General features: G+C 39.4%; 1 protein-coding gene across 1 annotated transcript in view; it reads right to left on the bottom strand.

Annotated features, from left to right (window-relative positions):
- Positions 1 to 5631: 5631 nt before the first annotated feature.
- The window catches only part of SART3 (spliceosome associated factor 3, U4/U6 recycling protein), a 48154-nt gene continuing 28242 nt past the window's right edge, over positions 5632 to 25543 (bottom strand). Inside the window, exons 13-19 of the mRNA XM_063454692.1 lie at positions 23070 to 23182; positions 21459 to 21535; positions 19983 to 20154; positions 18289 to 18737; positions 17307 to 17459; positions 9009 to 9196; positions 5632 to 7452 (exon numbers count right to left, since the gene is read on the bottom strand). Coding sequence (XP_063310762.1) covers positions 7269 to 7452; positions 9009 to 9196; positions 17307 to 17459; positions 18289 to 18737; positions 19983 to 20154; positions 21459 to 21535; positions 23070 to 23182 — 1336 coding nt within the window. The 3' untranslated portion in view covers positions 5632 to 7268. The remainder of the gene's footprint in view (positions 7453 to 9008; positions 9197 to 17306; positions 17460 to 18288; positions 18738 to 19982; positions 20155 to 21458; positions 21536 to 23069; positions 23183 to 25543) is intronic.

Raw genomic sequence — 25543 nt, 5'->3', positions numbered from 1 at the left:
TGGCCCTCTTTAGCTCTGTATAGCTAACTGTATTCTCCTAAAGGAGAACAGCAGATGCATGGTATTCAGCAAAGACCATGCTGTAGGACCGAAGTCTGGTGTCAAACCATATTAAAATTATTTAAATACTTTGGGACACTGTCAGGATACTTATGGCATCATGCCCAATACATACCAATTGCTTTGAGAGCTTGAACTGAAAACTGTAAAATCAAAACCACAGTCAATGTTATTTGATAAATGTGAAAAATTAACAAGAGAAATGCAAATTGTAGACCAAAGCAGTCAGATTGCCATAATAACCATTTTTTTGGAGCAGTTGGTTTGTCCTAAATTTAAAAATCACCTAGTTTGTTCTCCGTTTACTGAACTCTGGAAGTCTTTTATTACAAACAAGTATATTGATCAAGAAAGTTGTTTAGTTATTTTTTTGCCCTTTTTCAAGGGACAGTCTAAGTGTCAAACTATTTTCAAGCTATTTGAAAAAGAAATTCTGAGCCTTCGCTAATATTAAAGTGAAAGGGAACAATAACAACCCCATAAGAATAAAACTGTTATGGCCCCAGGTTTACCTATTTAGGGATGAATCCAGTGCTGGCTAGATCTGCCCTTCTACTTCCATTTTTGTCTGAGGTTGGAAGCCAATTCTAGCTCCCTATTCACAAAATCAGCTTGAGAAACATATGTGCTAATCTCCGGCAGTTTTGTGAATGGGAAGCTACTGATTTGCTGAGAGCATCAGCTAACACTAAGTCGAGCAGGGGCACTACTGTCTTGGACAGAAAATAAAGGATAGAGGCAGAGCTAACTGGAGCTGGATTCAACACTTTAGCTTAAACCATACATCTAAAGGCAAGCTAAGCTAGCGCTAGGGACCTTCTGGCACCACACCAACTTAATTTCATGAAATATGCATTAGCCTCCACTTCCCAAATCATTTAACCCCAATAAAAACATGCATGCATTTAATTATGCATATTGTTCATTGGGAGTATATCTTGGAAAAGTTGCCAATCTCTTGTCTGAAGACTTTCCAAGCCCTCCCCTTCTAACCCAGCCCCAGCTTTTCTGTGCCTGTCCAATTACAGACATGCCAAAGCAGCTCAATGAGAGGTGCTCTGAGAAATTGCTTGCCTCTTGAGTTTTAGCTCCACTGAGCCAAACAATCAGGATGTAACAGGACCGGTTGTTGGAATGACAGCCAAGCTGAAATCTGCATGTTATAGTAAAATGAAAAAGAGGACACAGAGCACTTCAGCAAGCTAAAATGCTCTAAAATTCTGGAGTGTCCATTTAAGAAACAGTTTTGGGATGCAAATGGTTTGCTACCTCATGTTTTCTAAAATCTCTCAAACTCTTTGGTATTAATCCAAGTAACAAAACAATCCCTGGGTACACATAGATCCAATTGCAGACTTTCATGAAAATTATCAATATACACATATGTAGTGGAGATACAGCTGTGGATCTACAGAAAAGAGTTAATATAGTATAACACAATTTAAAATATATGGATTGTGCTAAATGAAATGTATTTATAAGATGGAATATTCCACGAGAGGTGTTCCTAGGCACTAATGTAAATACTGCCTATTCTCTGAAAAGGCAGTGTTTACATTAAAAAGCCTGCAGGGACATGCTATAGCCATCAGACACCTTAAGATCCATTGATTAAATACGGTTCTTCTCAACACCAGTTTACATCACATTGATGATCTTATTTTTGCTCTACATTTTTAAAGGGGGACATTCCCTTCTCAAAAACTTTGCATTTGTCTATTGTTGCCTACATTTCCCATCATGTTGTATATACCATGATGTAGTTATGTTGTCAAGAGCACCCTGTCATCTCCCCATTGTAAGTCAAATCACTTAAGATTATGTTGCCTTCCTACCTGGGGTCTGCCAGGCTCTGCTCCCCCAGCCTCCACTACTTCCCACATAGAGAGAAAGCTCCTGCTGAGCAGCTTCCTTTAGCTTTCTCGAGCTAAGCCCAGCAGTACTGGGCTCAAGCCGGTAATGGCTGGAGTGGAGGAAGAGCAGGGCCTGGTCCCCAGATAAGAAGCCAAACTGTTCTAAAACCATACTGGTTATGGTGCGGAGTATTCCTTTAAAACCTCCTAAGTTGAAAGATTTTCTTTTCGACCATAAGACAAATTTAAATGAAACTCTAGACCATTTGTGCATGAGTGTGTATGATAGAGAATCATGCAAAGACAATCCAAGTTTGTAATTGTGTACCAAAATACATATATAGAAGTGCTGCCTTAAAGGCATTCTATAGTGCCAGAAAAACAAAGCTGTTTTCCTGGTACTATAGAGTCCTACAGTGCCGCCCGCCTCCCTCCTCATGATCAGTAAATCTTTATCAGAAAGCTATTGCAAGACAAAGATTGCCAGAGAGATCCAGCCTTCTTTTCCTCTTAATTTCCTGCATTAAAATAGACAGTAAATCCACCCTGTAATGCTGCTTTAAAATATGAAATGTCTTACAACCAAATTTACCTTTGCTGGCTGTTGCAAAATGTAATATTGTATATGGCAATGGTCTGTTGAAATGTAAGTTGAAAGCTGTTCAAAAAATGTTGCAGCCTCACTTCCAAGGAAGGACGGAGGAAGATTGTTCAACTAGCCTAGTTTTCCCAGTGAGTTTACTAATTACACATAAATATTTAAAAAATAAATAAATAAAAGTGATTTATTCACTTAATGTGTTGTGAATTGAAAATCAAATGTATGAAAGACAGAAAAGCATTTTCATATATCTAATATCCGTGGATATAAACTTCCACAGGGATTTCCTTGCTTTTCATGAAAAATGCATTGTGATCGTAATTTGTTACAGTATGCATTGTGCACTTTACTTGTGTCTGGCATATTTCAATAGTGTGGGAAATTAAATTATTATGGTATTGAAGAATTATGGATTTGCGTCTCTTTTCCAGTGCAAAAATACACCAACATTGTACATTTCAACATGACATTTATATAAAATGGTTTTAATTTGACTACGGGAGAAAACCATGCTAGAGGAGGTTTGCATTTTCAAATGGTTTAACACTGAATGAGGTATGGACAGCATATAATCTCCACCTTATGCCTCCAGTTGTGACATACTGTGGGTAGCTGGAGACCCTGGTTAAGCGTTAAACCACTGTGTAGTAATTGGACAGTAAGAAAGGAGTTCTGTAAGCCTGCGGTGTCAGGAGTCCCAGCAGTCTGTTTATGGATATTGCTAAAGTGGAAGTTTCCTTTCCGCATTAGCTATATTAAATTTATCCAGCTTTGGAAGAGTTTATAAGGTGTGTGAAAGTTGTCTGTCAAGAAAAGTTACCAATTAGCCTGATGGCCACCTCAACTGTAATCTAGTGCAACATGTATTCAGTAATACAGGTTAATTAGACTTCATTAGTTATAGGAAGATTTATTGCACTGTTATAATTACCATTTTAGTGGGGTCTTCTGAATATCACATGCAACATTTTGGTACCCACTTAACATCTTCAGATGAAGATGTTAAGAAACTTTGGCATAAGGACCGATTAGAGCATAGAAGGAGATAATCAAAAATAATGATTTTGCCTTCAGGGTTGATTTAAAAAAAAAAAGTTAAAGAAATAAAAGATTTTGTGCTATTGAAACATCAACTATGCAAAACTATTAAGGTTGTGTATAAAGAACAATTCTTCCAACATTCCAATGTTAGACATGGCTCCACTTTCAGAACTTTGGCACCATAACCACTACATCCCACTGGAGTGGTTATGGTGTCAGGGCATCCTGGCACCTTTTCAGGGTAAGAAGACAAACGATTTCAGAACAATTTGATAGCTTATCTGGATCCCACTGAGATCCTGTCACTGCCTCCACTGGTGTTGGACACAGCTAAGTTTTCAAACTGTTCTTAATTGGTTTGAATCCTTACTTTTGGAGGACACTAAAGCCACTACAGTGGGCTGTAGTAGTTATGGTGCCAAACTGCTAAAATTGGCTGACTGAATTAGCATGGAGTGTCGACAGAATTGTCCTTTATAGATAACTTCCATAGTTTTGCATAGAGGGGCTATGGTGAGCATACACTACTGCAGGGATAGGCAACCTTCGGCACTCCAGATGTTTTGAAATACAACCCCCATAATGCTCTTACACCAGTAATGCTGGCAATGCATCATGTGAGGTATAGTCCAAAACATCTGGAGTGCAAAAGGTTGCCTATGCATGAACCTGAGGGCTCCCCATAGACCTTAAGAAATTGTACAAGAAAGGCCAAAATCTATCAAATACATTTCAGTTTCATAGATGCTCAGAGAGCAGGGCTTGGGTCACTGTAGGCATCAAAACCAGTTTAGATTAATGATGCAGTTTTGATGTAGATCAGGGCTGCCCAACAGGTAGATCTCCAGATGTTGTAGAACTACAACTCCCATGATGCTTTGCATGCCGTTAGAATGACAAAGCATCATGGGAGTAGTAGTTCTACAACATCTGGGGATCGACCTGTTGGGCAGCCCTGGTGTAGATCATGCCCCTGAAGCCTCAATACTCAATTCACGCTGACAGACTATGCAGCCCAGATGCTGCATAAGTCACATGCTGGTAGTGTAACCTGTTATGACAGGTTTACCTTAATGGCAACGGCTAAGTGGATATGAATACATCATTTTTCAAAGAAGATAGATATAGAAATTAATTGGCCAGTCATTCATCTCTCCAGCGTGCCATCATGACAAGATATTTGTGTGTTAACCAATAATGCAACACCCACAGGTCCCACCAAGCTCTTTGGCACTGTTAAGTCCACTTCAAGGGACATTATATCTGCTTCATCTCATTAAACTGGTTATAGTCTCTGGAGTAAATCTGGTGTAGTCATTTCATTCAGCATTAAACAGTTTTTAATGTGTTAATGCTAAATGAAAGTTACCAACAGCCAATCCTCTCTGTGTTGGCTACTGAGGATGTACTAGCCTGAGTAGCTGTGATTGGCCGAGTGTCAGTTGACTGCTTTTAGCCCATCAGACTTTCCACTGCTGGTATCACTAAGAGGAAGTGTGTAATCTCTGCCTTAGCTACACCTCCAGTACGGGCTGGACTGTGGGTGGCCAGGAACCCTTATTTAATGTTAAATTGCTTGAAAATGGTTAAACTATAAATGTTGTTGGACAGTGCAAGGGGACTCCAGGCACTATATCCAATTCAAATAGATGAAATTGTGATTACAGTGTCCCTTTAAGAACACTTCCCCAAGCGAAACAATACTTTCCTATGATACAGACAAAGCTTCATTGCCAACACATGAGCATTGGAATGGAGTGACATCTGTCAATTACTATACTAACCCAATACTTGCTTGCTATATGAATATCAATGTATGCACTACAGTTGCTGTTAAAGCAAATATGACTGTCAGGTGAGGGGTATATTTTGCAGTAGATCTTTCTTAAAAATGTGTACATTTGCTAGCAATATATAGATGAAATTTGTACTATAATTATAGCTTAACTTATGTGTACAATGACAAATACATTTTAAACTAAAATATTTTCCTGACATTTTGCTAGGTGATTGTACAATGGGTTACATGTTACACACATGAAATGCTTACTACATGATAAACAACCTCATAGCACATTAGATAATTGCATTTTAATAAAACAAGTGGAAACAAAACATTTCTTTAACAAGATCTGGTATACAAAGAACCAAAAAGTTACAGAAAACATGTCAATAGCTAAACACAATGAACTTTCCACCCTTCAGTGATAGCAAGGCCAGCATTGCATCGTTCTGCAGTCCATTTTTAACATTGAAGGTTAAATAATATGTCCCAGGATTTAATAAACTTTATTTTTTCCTACAAAGCAACAGGAATTGTTTTTTCACTTGAAATCAATAGATAATATTTAAGTAAAAATAATACATCAACTCAAAATAATGTATTCTATAGTTCCCGTAATTTACTATTTTCAGTCAAATTATTTTAATATCACAGTATTTCACCATTTAAAAAAAAAAAAAAAAAAAATGCACCATAAATGCCTTAACTACCTGCAAGTGCAGTGGGCATACCTTGAAATTAAGGCTGATACCCTTTAAGGAGCGGTGTAGCATGTCTGCACGGCAATATCCTATTCTTTGCATTGTTGGAAGCTCTCTACCTGCATTAGAGGTACTTGCTGGAGGCAGTGTTACAGCTGCTACACACGCTCAGTTGATGGCATAGGTGAAATCTGTGCACAGTCACATTCTGTGAACGGAGACGTAAAAAAAATAGATTTAAAAAAAAAAAACTAAGTAAATCTGGTAAATGGTGCTGCGGTTGAAGAGCTAAACTACATATCCCATGAGCTCTTGCTGGACAGTGGTTAATGGGATAAGATTACTCCTAATACACCAAAAACACTCAAAGACTCCTGATTGGTATCTTTCTGGTCTGGGAGGTAATCTCTGCAGATGCTTGATATGGATTTGCAGCTCTCTTTATTTTTTTTGCATTTTTATTTAAACGCATTATCTTCACAATGCATACAAATGCATATCACATCTAGCATGGAGGCTGAAAGCGTTAATGCTTGTTTTGGATTTTAAAGTAATGTTACCTATTTTACCGTACTTGCGGTAGGTCCTGGAAGTGCAGAGTGGAGAACGCCTATAATAAACTGATTTTCATGTACACTACTATATTCAGTTGAAGTAAAATTGGATTAATGTACACGCCGGTGTCTAAAGTGTGAATATTCAGTGAACAAGGATACTGCACATTCAACAATATGGAAAGGCTTGGTTTGTAATGACCGTAAGGGATAGAGTTTATTTTATCCAGTTTATTTCCAACATATACCGTTGTTTGTGTATTTTACAAATCTTGTGACAGTAAGGTATCTGAGCTAAAATCTACTGAACGGTTTCTCCACTGTATCCTTTGCTACCAAGTGTGATCAAAACACCAGTAACTGCTTTATTCCATAAACAAAGTGTAAAAAGATGCCAAAAACAGACCATTAACAACTGCCCCTACATTACCTTGCCTGCCTCAATATGAGGGAAATGTGGAAGCTTACAGTCTGTGCTACTAAAACAAAAACAAAAACAAACAAAAAACAGGACAGTGAACTGGAAATTTTAAACCAAAATATATACTAGATCCCTAGGGGAAGATTCTGCATTCCTGGAGTTACAAGGAGCTGTGGCCATCCTCTCTGATGTATAAGGACACAAAGGGCATTGTTCTTTCACATTTTAACATAGTATGGAATCCCTCTTCCTGGTCACTTTTGCAACAGCATCCGTGCAAAATCTGCATTAGACATCTTTTTTGGTTCCCCTTCAGCTCCAGTGGAGGATGCCGACTGTGTTTGTGGGGTACCATTTTCTGTTTTTGTGGTGTTTGGTGCATTCTGACGATGCAGTGAGCGTGGTAGCAGTGCCACCTGGGTTCTTCCTTTACCTCTCCTTTAAAAGAAACAAATGTTGATGTGAAGGATATGGGTGCAACTTGGGTGACATGCCATTTAAGATGCCTAGATACTAGAATCTCACACATTTTTATGAGAGAGAGAGACACACACACACACACACACACACACTGGACAATAACGCCAAACAAGCCATAACATTTGCTTTTCCCACAGAAAGCTCACATTTGCAGTGCTGTTAAAGGACCACTATAGTCACCCAGACCACTTCAGCTCAATGAAGTGGTCTGGGTGCCAGGTCCCCCAGGTTATAACCCTGCAGCTGTAAACATAGCAGTTTCAGAGAAACTGCTATGTTTACATTGCAGGGTTAATCCAGCCTCTTTCCGACAGCCGCTAGAGACGCTTCCCCGACCCTCAGTGCGTAAAATCTCTTTGAGCATGCAGAATGTCCATAGGAAAGCGGCAGCTGACGTCGGAGGAGGAGGAGGAGGAGAAGAAGTCACCAGTGCCGAGGGTGCCTCCCGCTGGGTAAAGGTAAGTGGCTGAAGGGGTTTTAACCCCTTCAGCCCCTCGGGTGGGGGGCCCTAAGGATTATATAGTGCCAGGAAAACTAGTTTGTTTTCATGACACTATAGTGGTCCTTTAACACCTTTTGCCTCATAAAGTACACTTAATACAATAGGAAGCCAGTAACCAACCTTGTGCTGATGCGCTGCATTAACAACTAAAAGGCTGTCTTTGAGTGATTATCTGGCTTTGCATCTCTTCCTGAGTGGTGTTTAAAAATTGTTGTGTACAGCAGATATATATACTCCAAGGAATCCATGTATGAAATGGAATTTATGAGGCAAAAAGGTGGCTCATTGTTTAACTAATTTGCATATGCCCACCCAGAATCCCTTGCAGCAGTAACAGTACTGTAAATGTACTTTTCTTACAGAAATCTCACAGTTTCAATTTACATGCATAGAACAGTTTAAATGGACCTGAGCAAAAATGTCAATTAAGGTGGGTTGCCTTTGTCTACAAGTTTTTAATATTGCTTGTAATTCCACACATGCTTCTTGACATTTGTTTTACCCAGGTCTATAGGAACATGATATGAAGTAAATAGAACACATGAGAGTGACAATATATATCTTTAGCTATCTCTTTAACTAGGAAATTTGGCTGACATCTCCCAGGGTTTAAAGTTGCCAGCATGTTCCAATGGCAGATAGTACTATGGTGTTTATTCACTAAATACAGAATTGTAGTAATTTGAACATCAAATCACAGAAAATGTGAAAAACAATGCAGAATTTAGGTTGATATAGCGAAGCTGTGATTAAAAATGTGTTTTTTATGATTGAGTGCAATCCTCTTTTCTTTTTTTTATAAAATGTGTTGGAGAGTTTTTCTAAAATGAATATTGTCCAAATATGACAGTTTGGTTTGTGAATTCACTAGAATGTTGTGTTTAATGATTAAACTCATGTAATATTGTTGTTGTTTTTTTGACAAGGGTAACAGCAAATATCCCCTCTCTTAAACATATATAAAAAACTGGTAGAACCAACACACTGTGACAAACCATATTTAACAACTTACGCTCCATAGGCTTGACGTGGAACCATGGGTGTTCCTGGTCGTGTAGTTTCAGGAAATTCGGTTTGTTTCCTACGTGGGGGATTGCTAATTGCCACCTTGATTTCATGTTCCTTTATTTTCGTTCCATCCAACTTGAGCACTGCTTGAGATGCCTGTGCTTCATTTTCATACTCAACATATGCTAGTCCCTGTAGGAAAGGTGCAACAAACATCAGACATTCAATAAAAAAACAATTCACACGATTACACACTTACTGGGAAACATTGCAATTCCTCACCGTCAATTAAATGTTGCTTTTTATATGCAGTTTGTCAAGCATACTGCGCAACAGGACAATATAAGATAAACCACTTGCAAATGCTTTGGAGTGTGGCATACATTGCAAGGAATAGAAAAAAAACTAAATTAGAATGGCACAAAAGATTATTAAAATAGGTGTGACCATACAATCTAAACGCAACAATGCAAGTGCAGCAACCTACAAGGAGCTCTGATAACGTAGATCACCAGAACAAACAAAACACATAGGTGCGCAGACAATTGTAAAGTGAAATAAAGTGACAATGCAAACAAGATTCCCAAATATCCCAAAGATATAGAAATCTAAATGTGGGATTACAATATTAGTGAGAACACATTTGTGAAAAATACCACGCTTATTAGTAACACAGCAGGATACAATACTTGCACTCTATTGGATTGTTAAACGTAAAGGATAGAATGAAGCTGCTAGATAGAGTAGCTGGACAGTGAATGAAGGGGTTAACCCATAGAACTGTATGAAAAAACAAAGAACTGGACTGCCCAGTGACCTGGGAGAGATAAAATATAACTTTTAATTAATTCTCGATGTATTAGTAAAATTAATAAACTTTTAATGTGTAGATAAAATGAGAGCTGAAAAGATATCAGACTCTAGACGGACATAACATAAAGAGGAAGAAAAAACGTTGATAAACGTATATATGTCCCTACTAGAATAGTAAGTTTAACAGCCTGCAAGTGCAGACTAATACTAAGTGTTAATACTGAGAGATAATAGTTCGTCTCTATGTTAGTAGGGGTAAGGTGGAAATGATGTGTACAATGGTATATACACAGATAAATAGTCAGACATATACAGCCAGAGATATATATTATGTCTTAGTCCCAAACAATGGGAAATTTTTGGATATTTTGATAGATATCAGGTCTGGACCTGATAGATAGCACAGAGCAGGTAAATCATGCCACTACTCTGGATTGGCTGATGCTGACTTATAATGGTGTAGCTTAGGTCGGCTAAAGGTCCCTGCCTTTGCCAGACAACATGTGGTAATGTGGACAAGTGATGTATAAAGCATAGATATCCCCAAAATAGAAGTATAGGTGAGGAGAGCTGAACGAGGTGTCTGTCTGAGAGAATCAGATATTATAATACTGTATTTTCTGATTCCTGCTAAATTGGCTAGTCTGCAATACCTGAGGGTCTAGAGAGTCACTGGTGTATACTGCGTTAATTCACAGGGGTTTCAACAGATATACTCAATTTAAGAGTCAAGTAATAAGTTTGGCATCCCAGCAGGTCACTAGGGTTTTGGTCGGCCAGTGGACTTAGTTATTCTACACGGCTTGTCAGTGTATGATCATAGACAACCGCTGGGAAGATGCACAGCCTAGGTTAAATGATTCTTATGGGTAGACGTCGGTGGACCCTCTAGTGTGGATTGCAGAGATAACTGGAAATCACTTTAGACTGTTGGAGCTTTCAAAAGAAGAGCTCACTTTATCTGGCTTCTGGTCCAGTACGACTGCAAAGAGCAAAACTCATTTACTTAATAATCTAGTCTTGTTTAGTCAAAGTGTGAGCGGCTTGCTGACACCTGACCATAAGAGACCGCTAGTCGGGTTGCTAATACTGACTAGATAACGTATCGTCAATTAGTCGGAGTCCGAAGACCCCCTGGTAAATGCTGCAGAGATTTGCTAAGAGTCTGTTTAACCTGGTTCGTCAGATAACAATTCAAAGATAGCTAAAGATAACTTTCGATTGCCAGCATAGAACAAAAACTCATTTACTTAATAGGAAGGTCTTGTATGGTTAAAGTGTGAGCGGCTTAATGGCACCTGACTGTGAGAGACCACTAGTCGAGTTGCTGATACTGGCTGGATAACGTCTCGTCAATTCGTCGGAGTCCGAAGACCCCCTAGTAAATACTGCAGAGATTGCTAGGAGTCTGTATAGCCAGGTTCGTTAGATAACACTTTAAAGATAGCTTAAAGATAACTCTCGATTACCAAAAATTGCCTAAGATACCAAGGTTCACTCAAATTCAGCCCTAATGATCTAGTTCTAGATATAGAGTATAAACAGCTTGTCCAAGTTAGCTACACGGAGAGGAACAAAAGCCCCGACGCGCGTTTCGCCTGTGAGCGGCTTTTCAAGGGGTAAGTGAAAATCTCGTGTGTCCGATTTTAAATAGGGCGCCATGCGTCCTGATTGGTTGGTGGGAGGGGCTATGAAAATAGGTCTAGTTAACTCCTGCCCTGCTGGATAAGATGAAAATCAAAACAGTATATAGCATTCATGTTCTGGAATCAACTGAATGCTAGGGACTTGGTGAGAGTTTTGGTAGATTACTGTTTGATCGCTGCTTGCAGGGTATACAGGATTGCCGGGCTGTAAACTGGATCCTATGAAAAAGGAAAAACATAGTTGCAAAATTATAGTTTGCAACATAATAACATTTACAGAATGGTGCGTGCAGGAGTACAGTATTATAACTTGTCACGAGCCTGCTGAGTAGTGCTAGGCTGTTGCTGTGTTTGTGTACAAGGTAGAGTGGCACCCCCATTTTTTCGGTTTCCAGATTCATAGTTAATGCTTACCATGAGGATTATATTCCAACATGGTGCAAACTGGCTGAAATATGGTTCTACCAGAGATACAAATAATTGCCATGTTGTTCAATCATTGAGGGGTACTGTACAAAATATCGTGCCAGCGCCCAGTATGGTAGATAGGGGAGAGTATGAGGATCCCACCAAGGATTGCTAAAAAATTATAATAGTTGAAGTACAAAGAGAAATAGTGGGTGAAATACCCTGTGATTACACGGTCAAATATGGAGTTTAAAGGTAATGAGGGATAAACCATGTATAGAGAAGTGCCATCAGTGAATGGACTGACATTATTTGTGAATGAAGGGAGTATAGTTGTATTCTTCATTCAAGCCACAAGGAGTTAGTGTTTTGAATTTAAAGATCCATTGTGACTCCTTTTGTAATAAAAGTTGATTTAGATTCCCTTTTCTTGGGTGAGGAAGAAGCTTTTCTATTGCCTGAAATTTCAAGCAATCTGTATTGCCGTGGTGGAAATTCTGGATGTGTCTGGCAATTGGGGTAGGGGTGATATTGTTTTTGACGGAACCGATGTGTTGCAGGATTCTACGTCTAAACTGCTGGTAAGTTTTGCCGATGTACTGTAGCCCACAGTCACAAGTTATCAAATAAATGATATTAGTGGTGCTACAGTTAACAAGGGCATTGGTATATACTGTGATTTTAGAGCAGTTAGACTAACTGCTCTAAAATCACAGTATATACCAATGCCCTTGTTAACTGTAGCACCACTAATATCATTTATTTGATAACTTGTGACTGTGGGCTACAGTACATCGGCAAAACTTACCAGCAGTTTAGACGTAGAATCCTGCAACACATCGGTTCCGTCAAAAACAATATCACCCCTACCCCAATTGCCAGACACATCCAGAATTTCCACCACGGCAATACAGATTGCTTGAAATTTCAGGCAATAGAAAAGCTTCTTCCTCACCCAAGAAAAGGGAATCTAAATCAACTTTTATTACAAAAGGAGTCACAATGGATCTTTAAATTCAAAACACTAACTCCTTGTGGCTTGAATGAAGAATACAACTATACTCCCTTCATTCACAAATAATGTCAGTCCATTCACTGATGGCACTTCTCTATACATGGTTTATCCCTCATTACCTTTAAACTCCATATTTGACCGTGTAATCACAGGGTATTTCACCCACTATTTCTCTTTGTACTTCAACTATTATAATTTTTTAGCAATCCTTGGTGGGATCCTCATACTCTCCCCTATCTACCATACTGGGCGCTGGCACGATATTTTGTACAGTACCCCTCAATGATTGAACAACATGGCAATTATTTGTATCTCTGGTAGAACCATATTTCAGCCAGTTTGCACCATGTTGGAATATAATCCTCATGGTAAGCATTAACTATGAATCTGGAAACCGAAAAAATGGGGGTGCCACTCTACCTTGTACACAAACACAGCAACAGCCTAGCACTACTCAGCAGGCTCGTGACAAGTTATAATACTGTACTCCTGCACGCACCATTCTGTAAATGTTATTATGTTGCAAACTATAATTTTGCAACTATGTTTTTCCTTTTTCATAGGATCCAGTTTACAGCCCGGCAATCCTGTATACCCTGCAAGCAGCGATCAAACAGTAATCTACCAAAACTCTCACCAAGTCCCTAGCATTCAGTTGATTCCAGAACATGAATGCTATATACTGTTTTGATTTTCATCTTATCCAGCAGGGCAGGAGTTAACTAGACCTATTTTCATAGCCCCTCCCACCAACCAATCAGGACGCATGGCGCCCTATTTAAAATCGGACACACGAGATTTTCACTTACCCCTTGAAAAGCCGCTCACAGGCGAAACGCGCGTCGGGGCTTTTGTTCCTCTCCGTGTAGCTAACTTGGACAAGCTGTTTATACTCTATATCTAGAACTAGATCATTAGGGCTGAATTTGAGTGAACCTTGGTATCTTAGGCAATTTTTGGTAATCGAGAGTTATCTTTAAGCTATCTTTAAAGTGTTATCTAACGAACCTGGCTATACAGACTCCTAGCAATCTCTGCAGTATTTACTAGGGGGTCTTCGGACTCCGACGAATTGACGAGACGTTATCCAGCCAGTATCAGCAACTCGACTAGTGGTCTCTCACAGTCAGGTGCCATTAAGCCGCTCACACTTTAACCATACAAGACCTTCCTATTAAGTAAATGAGTTTTTGTTCTATGCTGGCAATCGAAAGTTATCTTTAGCTATCTTTGAATTGTTATCTGACGAACCAGGTTAAACAGACTCTTAGCAAATCTCTGCAGCATTTACCAGGGGGTCTTCGGACTCCGACTAATTGACGATACGTTATCTAGTCAGTATTAGCAACCCGACTAGCGGTCTCTTATGGTCAGGTGTCAGCAAGCCGCTCACACTTTGACTAAACAAGACTAGATTATTAAGTAAATGAGTTTTGCTCTTTGCAGTCGTACTGGACCAGAAGCCAGATAAAGTGAGCTCTTCTTTTGAAAGCTCCAACAGTCTAAAGTGATTTCCAGTTATCTCTGCAATCCACACTAGAGGGTCCACCGACGTCTACCCATAAGAATCATTTAACCTAGGCTGTGCATCTTCCCAGCGGTTGTCTATGATCATACACTGACAAGCCGTGTAGAATAACTAAGTCCACTGGCCGACCAAAACCCTAGTGACCTGCTGGGATGCCAAACTTATTACTTGACTCTTAAATTGAGTATATCTGTTGAAACCCCTGTGAATTAACGCAGTATACACCAGTGACTCTCTAGACCCTCAGGTATTGCAGACTAGCCAATTTAGCAGGAATCAGAAAATACAGTATTATAATATCTGATTCTCTCAGACAGACACCTCGTTCAGCTCTCCTCACCTATACTTCTATTTTGGGGATATCTATGCTTTATACATCACTTGTCCACATTACCACATGTTGTCTGGCAAAGGCAGGGACCTTTAGCCGACCTAAGCTACACCATTATAAGTCAGCATCAGCCAATCCAGAGTAGTGGCATGATTTACCTGCTCTGTGCTATCTATCAGGTCCAGACCTGATATCTATCAAAATATCCAAAAATTTCCCATTGTTTGGGACTAAGACATAATATATATCTCTGGCTGTATATGTCTGACTATTTATCTGTGTATATACCATTGTACACATCATTTCCACCTTACCCCTACTAACATAGAGACGAACTATTATCTCTCAGTATTAACACTTAGTATTAGTCTGCACTTGCAGGCTGTTAAACTTACTATTCTAGTAGGGACATATATACGTTTATCAACGTTTTTTCTTCCTCTTTATGTTATGTCCGTCTAGAGTCTGATATCTTTTCAGCTCTCATTTTATCTACACATTAAAAGTTTATTAATTTTACTAATACATCGAGAATTAATTAAAAGTTATATTTTATCTCTCCCAGGTCACTGGGCAGTCCAGTTCTTTGTTTTTTCTATTGGATTGTTATGTCACAGAAACCTAAAATATATAAGCACAAAAAAAGGATCTAGTGCAATACAGTCTGAATTCAATAAATACTGTGCAAATGTACAAGAAGTACACTCACAATTGTGGAGTGGTTATAGTACCACTCCAGACTATCGGGCACAGGGAGGATCAGACCCGTGTGTGCGTTGGATCCTAATGTGGGTTATGTGGATTCATCACCAGCCGGATGTTAAAGTTGAAAAAAACTTTACCAATTAAATCAATAAATAAAAAAATTAAACCAAAGTGAAAGCTCACTTTATCAGGAGCAGATCAAGAGTCCTGGATATTATGAGGTTTACAGTTCGAGCGTCCTCTCAGTATCACCCAACCAGTCTCAGTCTCTCCAATTGCAGACACTTCCGGGTTACGGTGAGATCCGATGCTACGCGTTACGCACCACCTCTCTCGGCTTTTTCAAGCATAAACAGAGTCTCCCACAGTGTTTTTTATATATTTCGAGAATGGCTAAGTGCCCATACTCTGATCCTCCCTGTGCCCGATAGTCTGGAGTGGTACTATAACCACTCCACAATTGTTAGTGTACTAGGTCCTAGATCCTTTTTTGTGCTTATATATTTTAGGTTTCTGTGACATAACAATCCAAGAGAGTACAAGTATTGTATCCTGCTGTGCTACTAATAAGTGTGGTATTTTTCACAAATGTGTTCTCACTAATATTGTTATCCCACATTTAGATTTCTATATCTTTGGGATATTTGGGAATCTTGTTTGCATTGTCACTTCATACATTGCAAGTAAGGCTGCTAGACACAATCATATTCCTTGCACAGCCAGTGTACATTGTTGGAGACGCCTCTTAACTGCATTGCTCAAATGCAGTTGAGAAAACAAAGAAAAAAATAAATGTTATTGCAGATAAGGTTGTATATATCCATGCAGTGACCTTCTGGCTGTTATCTATACATGGGCTGAACCTTTAATTTCTTTAAGTGTGGCAAAATATGCATATGTTCTCCAATTTGAACAAGACAAGAGCATGACGATAACTATGCCAAAAATAGTCTCTCAGTAAACAAATAAAAACACACACATGGAAAATCAGCTACAATGTAGATCTGTTACCTCTGGTCACTAAATATCTTGTGAATATACAATCTTAAAGCAGCTGTGTGAACCATAAGGGACAAATTTTATCTGAACCAAACAGTCTAATGGATTACAATCGGATCAGACAAACAGACGCAGGCGCCAGGAGATGAAAAGGATCCCCAGGAAGGAGATGGCAGCAGTCGCTAGGGACATCTTCAGGCAAGTAAAACAACCCACCGGCCATCACACATCAACCAGCTATGTCACCAAGAGGGGTCTCTGCAAAATGTGCAAAGACCCTAGAAGATGACAGTGCTGGTTTAATGAAATTTCATGTTGACTAAATTGGAAATTCCATTGCAATTAAAAGAAAAAGGAAGATAAAGTAGGAATACTTTTGTTTTATTAGCAATGCAGATGCTGACAAAAGGTATAGATTCCGCAGTCAGATATGGTCAAATGCAAAAGACATCACTAGTGACAGATGCTGGAAAACTGACATCTTTTCAATTATTGCACAAGTAAGTCTCAATGGATTGTCAATAAACCAATGACATGGGCTTCTGGAGGATCAAGTGCCAGTAACTGAATAAAGAAGAAGGCGGCACCCGTGAGGGAGAACTTCAGGTAAACAGATCTATCTTGAGCTTCACTGAACCACCTGCCACACAAAAAGAGGAGATGTCACATTTAGGAGTCTTTTAAAATATGCAAAGACCCACAAAAGTGACAGAGCCTCTTTGATTCACCTCTGCTGAGCACGAGACACCGACGACATGTAATGTGTGCAACAAACATTTTTTTTGTGTGAATGTATTTCTGAATCTCTACATGGAGATACGCTAGCAATACTTCATATTGTGAAAATGCACACTCACTTTTGGCTTTCCAGAGCGGTTGGTTACTACTCGTATCTCTTTTATAGTGCCGTGTTCTTTAAAAATCTCTTCTAGTTCCTCCTTTGTGCTGGAGTATGGTAATCCAGATATAAACAGTTTGTGTTTCTCCAGTGCAGTACTATATTTAAAAACCTGGGAAATCAAATTCACATTGACAAGTTTTTAAACACAAGCACAGTTCATGGTCTAGTTCATATTAATTACAAATAAAATTATTTAAAATCTGCTTAATTAAATTGCAACAATATAACCAATTGTAAAGGATTTATACACTAAACTCCAAATATTGTCAAGATGGACAGATTCTGGCGAGAATGGACCTTTTTAGATTTACTAAAGCCAAATCTGATCATTCTGACCAAATCTACCAGAGGCATTTTCATATCCCAATCATGTATATATATATAAAAAAAAAGATCATTACATTTACACACACTGTAAAGAAATTTAGGACTAAACGCATATGGTAGGATGCCCATTTAGTCATTGTAATTCACTCTTGGAAAATTAACAATATAATACAGACTATTTGTCTGATGGTTACTAGCAGGCAAAATGCTAAAATAAAATATAAAATAATAATAAAAAAATAATAATACCTTGACAGTATGAGGATTAACCAACATGTGGTAAATGAACCCACCACCGAATACTCTTTGGTGGGATGACAATGACATGGATAAATGACATGTGAATTTTAAAAAAAGGTCACAATAGAATTACTTTGAAACGGCTATTCGTTCTTTGCAATTTCCTGCTTAAAGGAGCACTATAGTGCCAGGAAAACAAACTCCCCCTCCCCACCCTTCATTTGGTCGTTTTTTTTTTCTTTTTTCTTCAGAGTCTGAGAATAGTTCCATTTTGACTATTTTGCAGTTCCCTTGCCATTTATACGTTATTTCCAATATAATGAATTCTCTCAAACAACTTACTGATCCACTTTAAGTTATTTGAAACCTACCTTGAAATCTGGGTTCTTGTTTTTGTCCACGCAAGGAGAAACAAACATGGGTCTTCCTCTGATTTGTTGCCTGTCCAATTTCAGTGCATCTAATGCACTCTTCTCTTCCACAAACTCCACATAGCAATATCCTCTGAAAGTCCCATTACTGCTGTAGACAACTCGGACCTGGGATATCTCTCCACAGTCAGAGAAAACTTTTCGCAGCTCCTTCTCTGGGTCGGACACGCTGAAGGGAAGGTTGCTTACAAAAACGGTCAAGTTTTCCTTGTTTGCATCATGAAGCACTCTGGGCTGCTCTTTCACAATGGAAGCTTTAGCTTTGGCAGGGGCCTGAGCCTTTTTTGGAGCACTCCTACCAAACAGACCTGTCTCCATTTCCATTTCTTCGGTTTCATTTTCTTCAGCCTTTTCATCTTCACCCTTGTGCTTCTTTTTCGGCTGCTCTGCTGTAATGTACATACCGGTTATTTTAGCACCTTAACTTTGCACTAGACACCGGGCATGAACACTCCCCTCTAGTAAGCAAATACGAGGAAATATCATAGCAATTAGAAACAATAAGGTAAAGAGTGAAGGGGAGAAAATGAGGGGAATTTCCAGGGACTGTAAAATTGACAAATTATAGGAAGTGATGGGGACATAGCAAAGGTGGCATGGATCAGAAGAGGAATCAAATTGGGAGGAGGTGACATGGATGAAAATAAGATGGGGAGAGGTGACAAAGATAAGGAGAGGAAGAGACAAGGATGAATACAGGAAGGGAGGAGTCTTTTCAGGAAATACTCACAGTTTCATACATGCATAAATACGCCATGGCATTCATACACACATATAGATGCATGGATACGTGAATAGATAATGAGCTGTAACTCCTGGATCCACATACATGTATACATACAATCTTGAATCCTCACAAAATTACCTTCATAGAGGCATTCACATTGAGGTTAGTTATATAAAAATAATAGGCTTTTGGGTTTTCACCTGTCCTCTTTCTATTTAGGGGCAAAAAAAGAATGATGGTGCTGCTTGGAATAGACCTGGTGCACTACCAGGAGTTAAAGGATGTGGCCACCATAGGCATAGGAAAAGGTTAACTGCAAAGTACACCTCCCTCTACACTAGTTAATGAGTGACCAATAGTGAATCAATGTAGTTACAGAAATGTCAGATGCTTGGAGAAATTGTAAGAGAAGTGTGTCTTAAAGAGTTAGGGGTGCAAGATATGATGATGGTGATGCACAGAAATCCACACCCGCAGAAGTGAGGGCCAGAGATCTATGTGGACAGATGGGAGGCAGTACAGGTCAGAGTCTATGTGGAGAGTAGTAATGTGAATAAATTTGAAGTAGGCTGAATGGATGGAAAGGGGTGCATAGTTTGAGCAATTATCACTTTGCCCAAATCAAAGATTAATCCCATCTGCTAACTGTAAGATCAGCTGTCTCTCACTACGGATAAAGGTTGTTTATAACCCTCCCAGCACTACAGGAAACATGGTTTGTGTAAAGATAGTCAAGACAGATTAGCTAAATAATCCATGTAAATTTCTGCAAATTGAGAAGATTAACAAACTCCTAAAAAACTTTTAGCTGTCCCATTATTACCCGAGGACATCCGCCCATTAGATAAAATAAACAAGGCTTTACTTTGTGGGAATCAGTGACAGTTATGATTGTTGTGATACGTACTTGCTTCTTCCCCCCATTCTTCATCTTCTTCATCCTCATCCTCTGCTTTGCGTTTATCTCCAGGTTTTGCCCTTTTCCCCTTTTTTGCAACTTTCTTTTCTGCACGGGACTTCTTTCTCTGCTCAGCCTTTTCTTCTTCTTGCCTGGCATGTACCGCTTGCTTCTCGGCAGCCTACAAGAGTTGTGAAACAAGAGTTGGAAGACATTTTTACAATGTTAAAGGCTGGATATAAGTTGTTGGTTAATCTTGTTTATGCCAGCGATTCTCAAAGGGACACTATAGTAATTAAAACAACTTTAGCTTAATGAAGCAGTTTTGGTGTATAAATCATGCATCAGAAGTTCCACTGCCATTTAGGAGTTAAATCACTTTTGTTTCTGTCCATGCAGTAACCTCCTCTGCATGTGACTGACCAGGCTTTAAATTAGATGTAACTTGCTTTTAAAGTTGTTTTTTTAATCTCCTGCTTATTAAATTGAACTTTAATTACATACAGGAGGCACCTGTAGGGTCTAGCAAGCTATTAACAGAGCAGGAGATAAAACAATTTCTAGGTTTAAACAGAAATTGCAATAAAGGAAGTCTAAACATTAGTTGACTCTTTATAGGAAGTGTTTAGAAAGGCTGTGCAAATTACATGCAGGCAGGTGTGCCTAGGGCTGAATAAACAAAGTGAGAATTGAGCAGCGTGACTGCAGGGACATGATCTATACATCAAAACTGCTTCATTGAGTTAAAGTTGTTTTGGTGACTATCGTGTCCCTTTAATCTAATTTCTATATTTCATACACCGAAATAGTTTTATTTACCTAATTCTTTAATGTGTATATAATAATTACTAAAATCAAAACACCTTCATTGGACCGTTCCCCATTTTGAAAGAGGGCTCTATTTCACCAGTTAAGGCCTTAATATTATAATAAACAACTTACTATGAGAATTTGCTAGAGGCCTGGGTGAATAAATGCGTTATTTCCAATAAAACGGGAACCACTAATATAGCATGGGTACCAATCCAGTTAAAGACAATTGTTTATTACATATAATAATCCTTCTGTGCAAACCAGAGGAACTGTCTGACTAAAGACATGTATATTTCTCAATAACCCTGTCATATGCTAGAGGTAGGGATAAGTTTCCCTTTTATTACCATTTTCATGTGACAGATGTCCTTTAAGAACCACTGGTTTAGACAAAATGGGGCTAAGAAGCTATATTTCTTGGTTGGCTGAGAAATTAGAAATAGTGAACATAGGGACACAATATATGTTGTATTAAAGTAAGAAATGAAAATCAGCACCTAAATTAATTTCATTACATTCTGTCAGTACAAAATAAGAAACTTTTCTTTAAATGGTTATAAATCTCTGTTTGGAAACAAAATATTTCTGTCAGATTAACATAAAATCTTTAAACGCTAATTAAGGCTTTCTTTCCTGCCACTATGTTAGCTTATAGAAATGCAGATATCAAACCTTTGCCCTCTGCTCATTAACCCGTGATAATCGGTTTTCAGTTTTCAGCACAGCTGTATCCCATTCTTCCAAAGAACCTAAGAGGAGGAGAAAAAACAAAACAAAACAAAACAAAAAAAAAACATTAGAAAGCCTTAAAGTAACCAAGACATATAATTAGGAGTGAGAGACTTTCTGGGTTTGAAATTTGGACAAAGTCATAGTGTCAAGGCCTTAATGAAAATATTTCAAATGAACTCCTCCCCCGCCGACATCAACCTAATGCTCGCAAAATCTGACGCTGGAGGTCCTCATGCAGAGCGTGAGGACGTCCAGCGTCAAATAACGAACCAAAGGTCCATTTTAATTCCGGAAGTCCCTCTAGGGCAGTGATGGCTAACCTTGACACCATAAATGGTTTCTGGACTACATTTACCATGATGCCACGCATACGCATTTGGTCTCCCCTGCTGCCTGATGTCGTCGGGGGTGGAGAATAGGCCGACCTGAGCCAGTGTCAAGGGACACTGACGTTGGTCTCAGATAAGTGATAGAAGGATTTTTTTTTTTTTTTTTTTTTTAAACTCCTTCTGCACCACAGGGTGAGGGAGGGGGAAGCTATAGTGCCAGGAAAATTAGTTTCTATTTCTGTATATAGTTTTCCTTTAATCACATTATCGTGTTGATAAAGAAAGTGTTCCTCCTCTGCAAATTTTACAAACAGAATTATTTCCCATAGTGGTTAATCAATGAAATAGTTGAAGGAATACTGTAGTCACCCAATTCTTATTCATCTCAGTGAAATGATCTGGGTGCAGTGCACCTGTAATTGTAATCCTGCAATGTGAAACAATGCAGTCTTTTAGAAACTGCAATGGTTACATTGCAGGATTTAATCCACTCTTGTGCCCTCTAGAGGTACATCCACTGCACCGACAGAGTAAAAATCAGTCACATGATGTAGAAGCACATAGGAAAGCACTGAATGCAATGCTTTCCTATGGGGAAGTTATAATGAGCGAGTGATGCTTGGTTTGGACAATAGCAATGCCTACTTCATGATGTAACAGGTGGCAGAAAGCAGACAAGCGTCGAGGGAGTCTCGGCACTGGAAAAAGGTAACTATATATATTTTTGTGTTATATAATTCTTTATTTTTGTTGTGCATATGATATCAACTGGTCGTACATTGCCACAACAGCATAATGAAGCATATGAGGAACAGATATAATGATACATTGACATGGCAGTCGTAGAAATGGGGCACACATTTGTTTTTGTTTCTTTAGAACATAAGAATTCAAGCTAGACATGTACGGAACTGTACTGTTATTGCAACTAACGTCAGGCTAGTGAAAAATAAGACATGTAGGGATAAGTAGCTAACATTTATTGAATTAGGTTGCTCTTATTGCATGATCACTGGATTTATAAATACACAAGGCTCAAAATTTGCACTCACCTACTAGCCACTGGCAAATTAAAATTCTTCCCTAACAAGTAAAAATTCACATGGCTTGCAGTGGCAATAACTATTAGGCCTGGCTAGCAGTATAGGACTTGCAATTTTTAGCCCTGATATACCTATAAATGTTATATGTCATTTTGTGTTGGCTTACACCTGTAACATACCTTCTAGTCTCTCAAAGGTCAGCAGAACATCACAAACATGCTCCGGATAATCTGTAGTGCATTGGACAGCTCTGTGCAAAGCCTTCCTACAGTGCTGGATATCACCATGAGCCCTGAAGAGAGTTGTTTTCATTGGTAAGGGGAAATTGCTCACCATAAAAAGACAGCATTTAGAACAGGTCTACAAAGTTCACAACACAGAATTATACAGTTGGTTTCCTGAAGTAATTAACATACAATGTTATGCTTAACCCCTTAAGGACCAAACTTCTGGAATAAAAGGGAATCATGACGTGTCACACATGTCATGTGTCCTTAAGGGGTTAAGGAAAGGGTAGCACCAGATTTAGCAATCCTACATGATATACAAAACAATTTTCTTACAAAACGTAACGCCTTTCAGTTACCTTTAGCTTACCAAGAAGAGGCTTGGCTTTTTGGTACATTATCCAGTATAGACCTGTTCTGGATATAGCGTCTTTTATATGAAAGTGAGGTGCCATATAATGCCAGGTAGGAAGGTTATATAATTAAAGAATACATACTATATATATATATATATATATATATATATATATATATATATATACCATAATATCAACCAAATATGACATTTAGGGGCCTTTTGCTTATAAACAGCAAGCATTATATTTTAGAGGTTACCGTTTTACTGTAAATAGATTTTTTTGTATGATAATGGTACAACTCAATTGATGTAGAAAGATTTTTTACATTTTTTATTTTTAAGATTTTTTCCATCTCCTGAATTTGTCATTTTGACTCCACTGGTGTTTACATTTACAATGCACATTAAGTCTAAATGTTGTCATGGTATCATAATGGTTTCTTACTAGGAAAATTTTAATTTTCAGCAATTCCAATATGGGCAATATTGAAGAAAATACACACGATGGGTTATTATGTGACACCAGTGAATCTTAGCTTTTCCAGTTCCATTATTTTGATGTCTAGTAAGCACAGAGGTGTACAGTAAAGTTATTTTTCAATTCTCGATTTAATTGTGGTATTACATATATGATGCAGTGTTAGGCAGGTATTTGTCATGAGAAAGGACCGGATGGGGTCCAAAATGTTGACATGGCTGTATTTTGTAAATGTGTGTGACGAGACCAACCTCGCCACATTGCATTGGAGAAGCCTGGTTGCCTCTGGACTATGGCCCCACGTTAAAAAGCTTAATTTTCAGGGGGGGGGCCTGACAGCCAACATGGCCGGACGTGTTTCCTGAGAGCTCCTGCATCAACGGGTGACTAACGGCGAACACTGCGAAACCTACCCATGATAGCGATACAAAAAGCCCCACAAAAGGAGCAGGACTGCACAAGGAGCATACTGATACCCGTCATGTCCCACGGCAAACAATGGGCGCACGGACCGGCCATGCGGCCTACAAACGAGCGGAGATTGAGGCCTGGGGGAGGCGGCCAACAACCGAGCGATGACTACAGCCCTGCTACCCCCCCCCCTCTGGACCGGCGGGGGATATCCCGGTCCTCGCTGGGGACGGTTACCCCCAAAAAGCGGTCTACTCAAGCAAATATGATTGCACCCCACAGAATCAATGGAAGCGCAATCAAAATGGCGGCAAGGGCGCGCCCGACGCCACGAGGCACCCTCATTCAGCCACCCAAGCACACCCAGGAGTTTTATGCCCGGCTATGCCACAGCCTATGGAAAAAGCTCCACAACAAGGGCCAGTCCCTCTACCTAGCCATGAAAGCAGCAGCGGCATGGATTTGGCCATCCACACGGCGGCGCCTGTGCAGCAACGCAACACGGGCCTCCGGGCCGACCTCCAGCCAGAAACGGAGCAGGGAGACAAAACGGTGGGAAACGAAGAAAAAGCCATCCTACCCTGTTACAGTCTCGCACGCAACACAGCGGGACCACCAAGTCCAATTACCGCTCCGCAGCGACCGAAACCGTTCACCGGCGAGAGGTACCCCCACAGACTGAGATCCGAGCGCTCCAGATTCAAGCCAGCGACAGACATCTGCGGAAAGCCTCCCCGAAACGAAGGGAGGACAGAGCCCTACAGCAGCAACTATCCCACCGTTGTCCTCAGGGCAACCGCCAAGCCCCCTTCGCAGACCGACCGGAACGGGTCACGCAGAGACTAAACGCAGGAATCGGCTGAGTTCTGATAAGGGGCCATCAAGCTGCATCTACCTGAGCATGGGACACAGAGATTAGCGGCTGCTAACTCTATATTACGAGACTCTTGTAAGCCAGCCGGATGAAGCACTTAAAATAGTTATTATACTCATATGTTTTATCCGTAGCCCATAGACTGCATGTTGAGTCTACATATGCTTAGACTAGTCCAGCTTTCAGCGAGTGCTACACTCTCATGTTCCTTGTTATTTTCACTTGTATTTTTTTCTTAAATTTTCCTTACGTTAATGTACTCTTATTAATATGTCGCTTAACAGTTAGGATCCACGAGCTATGTC

Source organism: Pelobates fuscus, chromosome 5, assembly GCF_036172605.1.
Source record: "Pelobates fuscus isolate aPelFus1 chromosome 5, aPelFus1.pri, whole genome shotgun sequence".
NCBI classification, from domain to species: Eukaryota; Metazoa; Chordata; class Amphibia; order Anura; family Pelobatidae; genus Pelobates; species Pelobates fuscus.
This window is presented reverse-complemented; position numbering and strand designations above follow the sequence as displayed.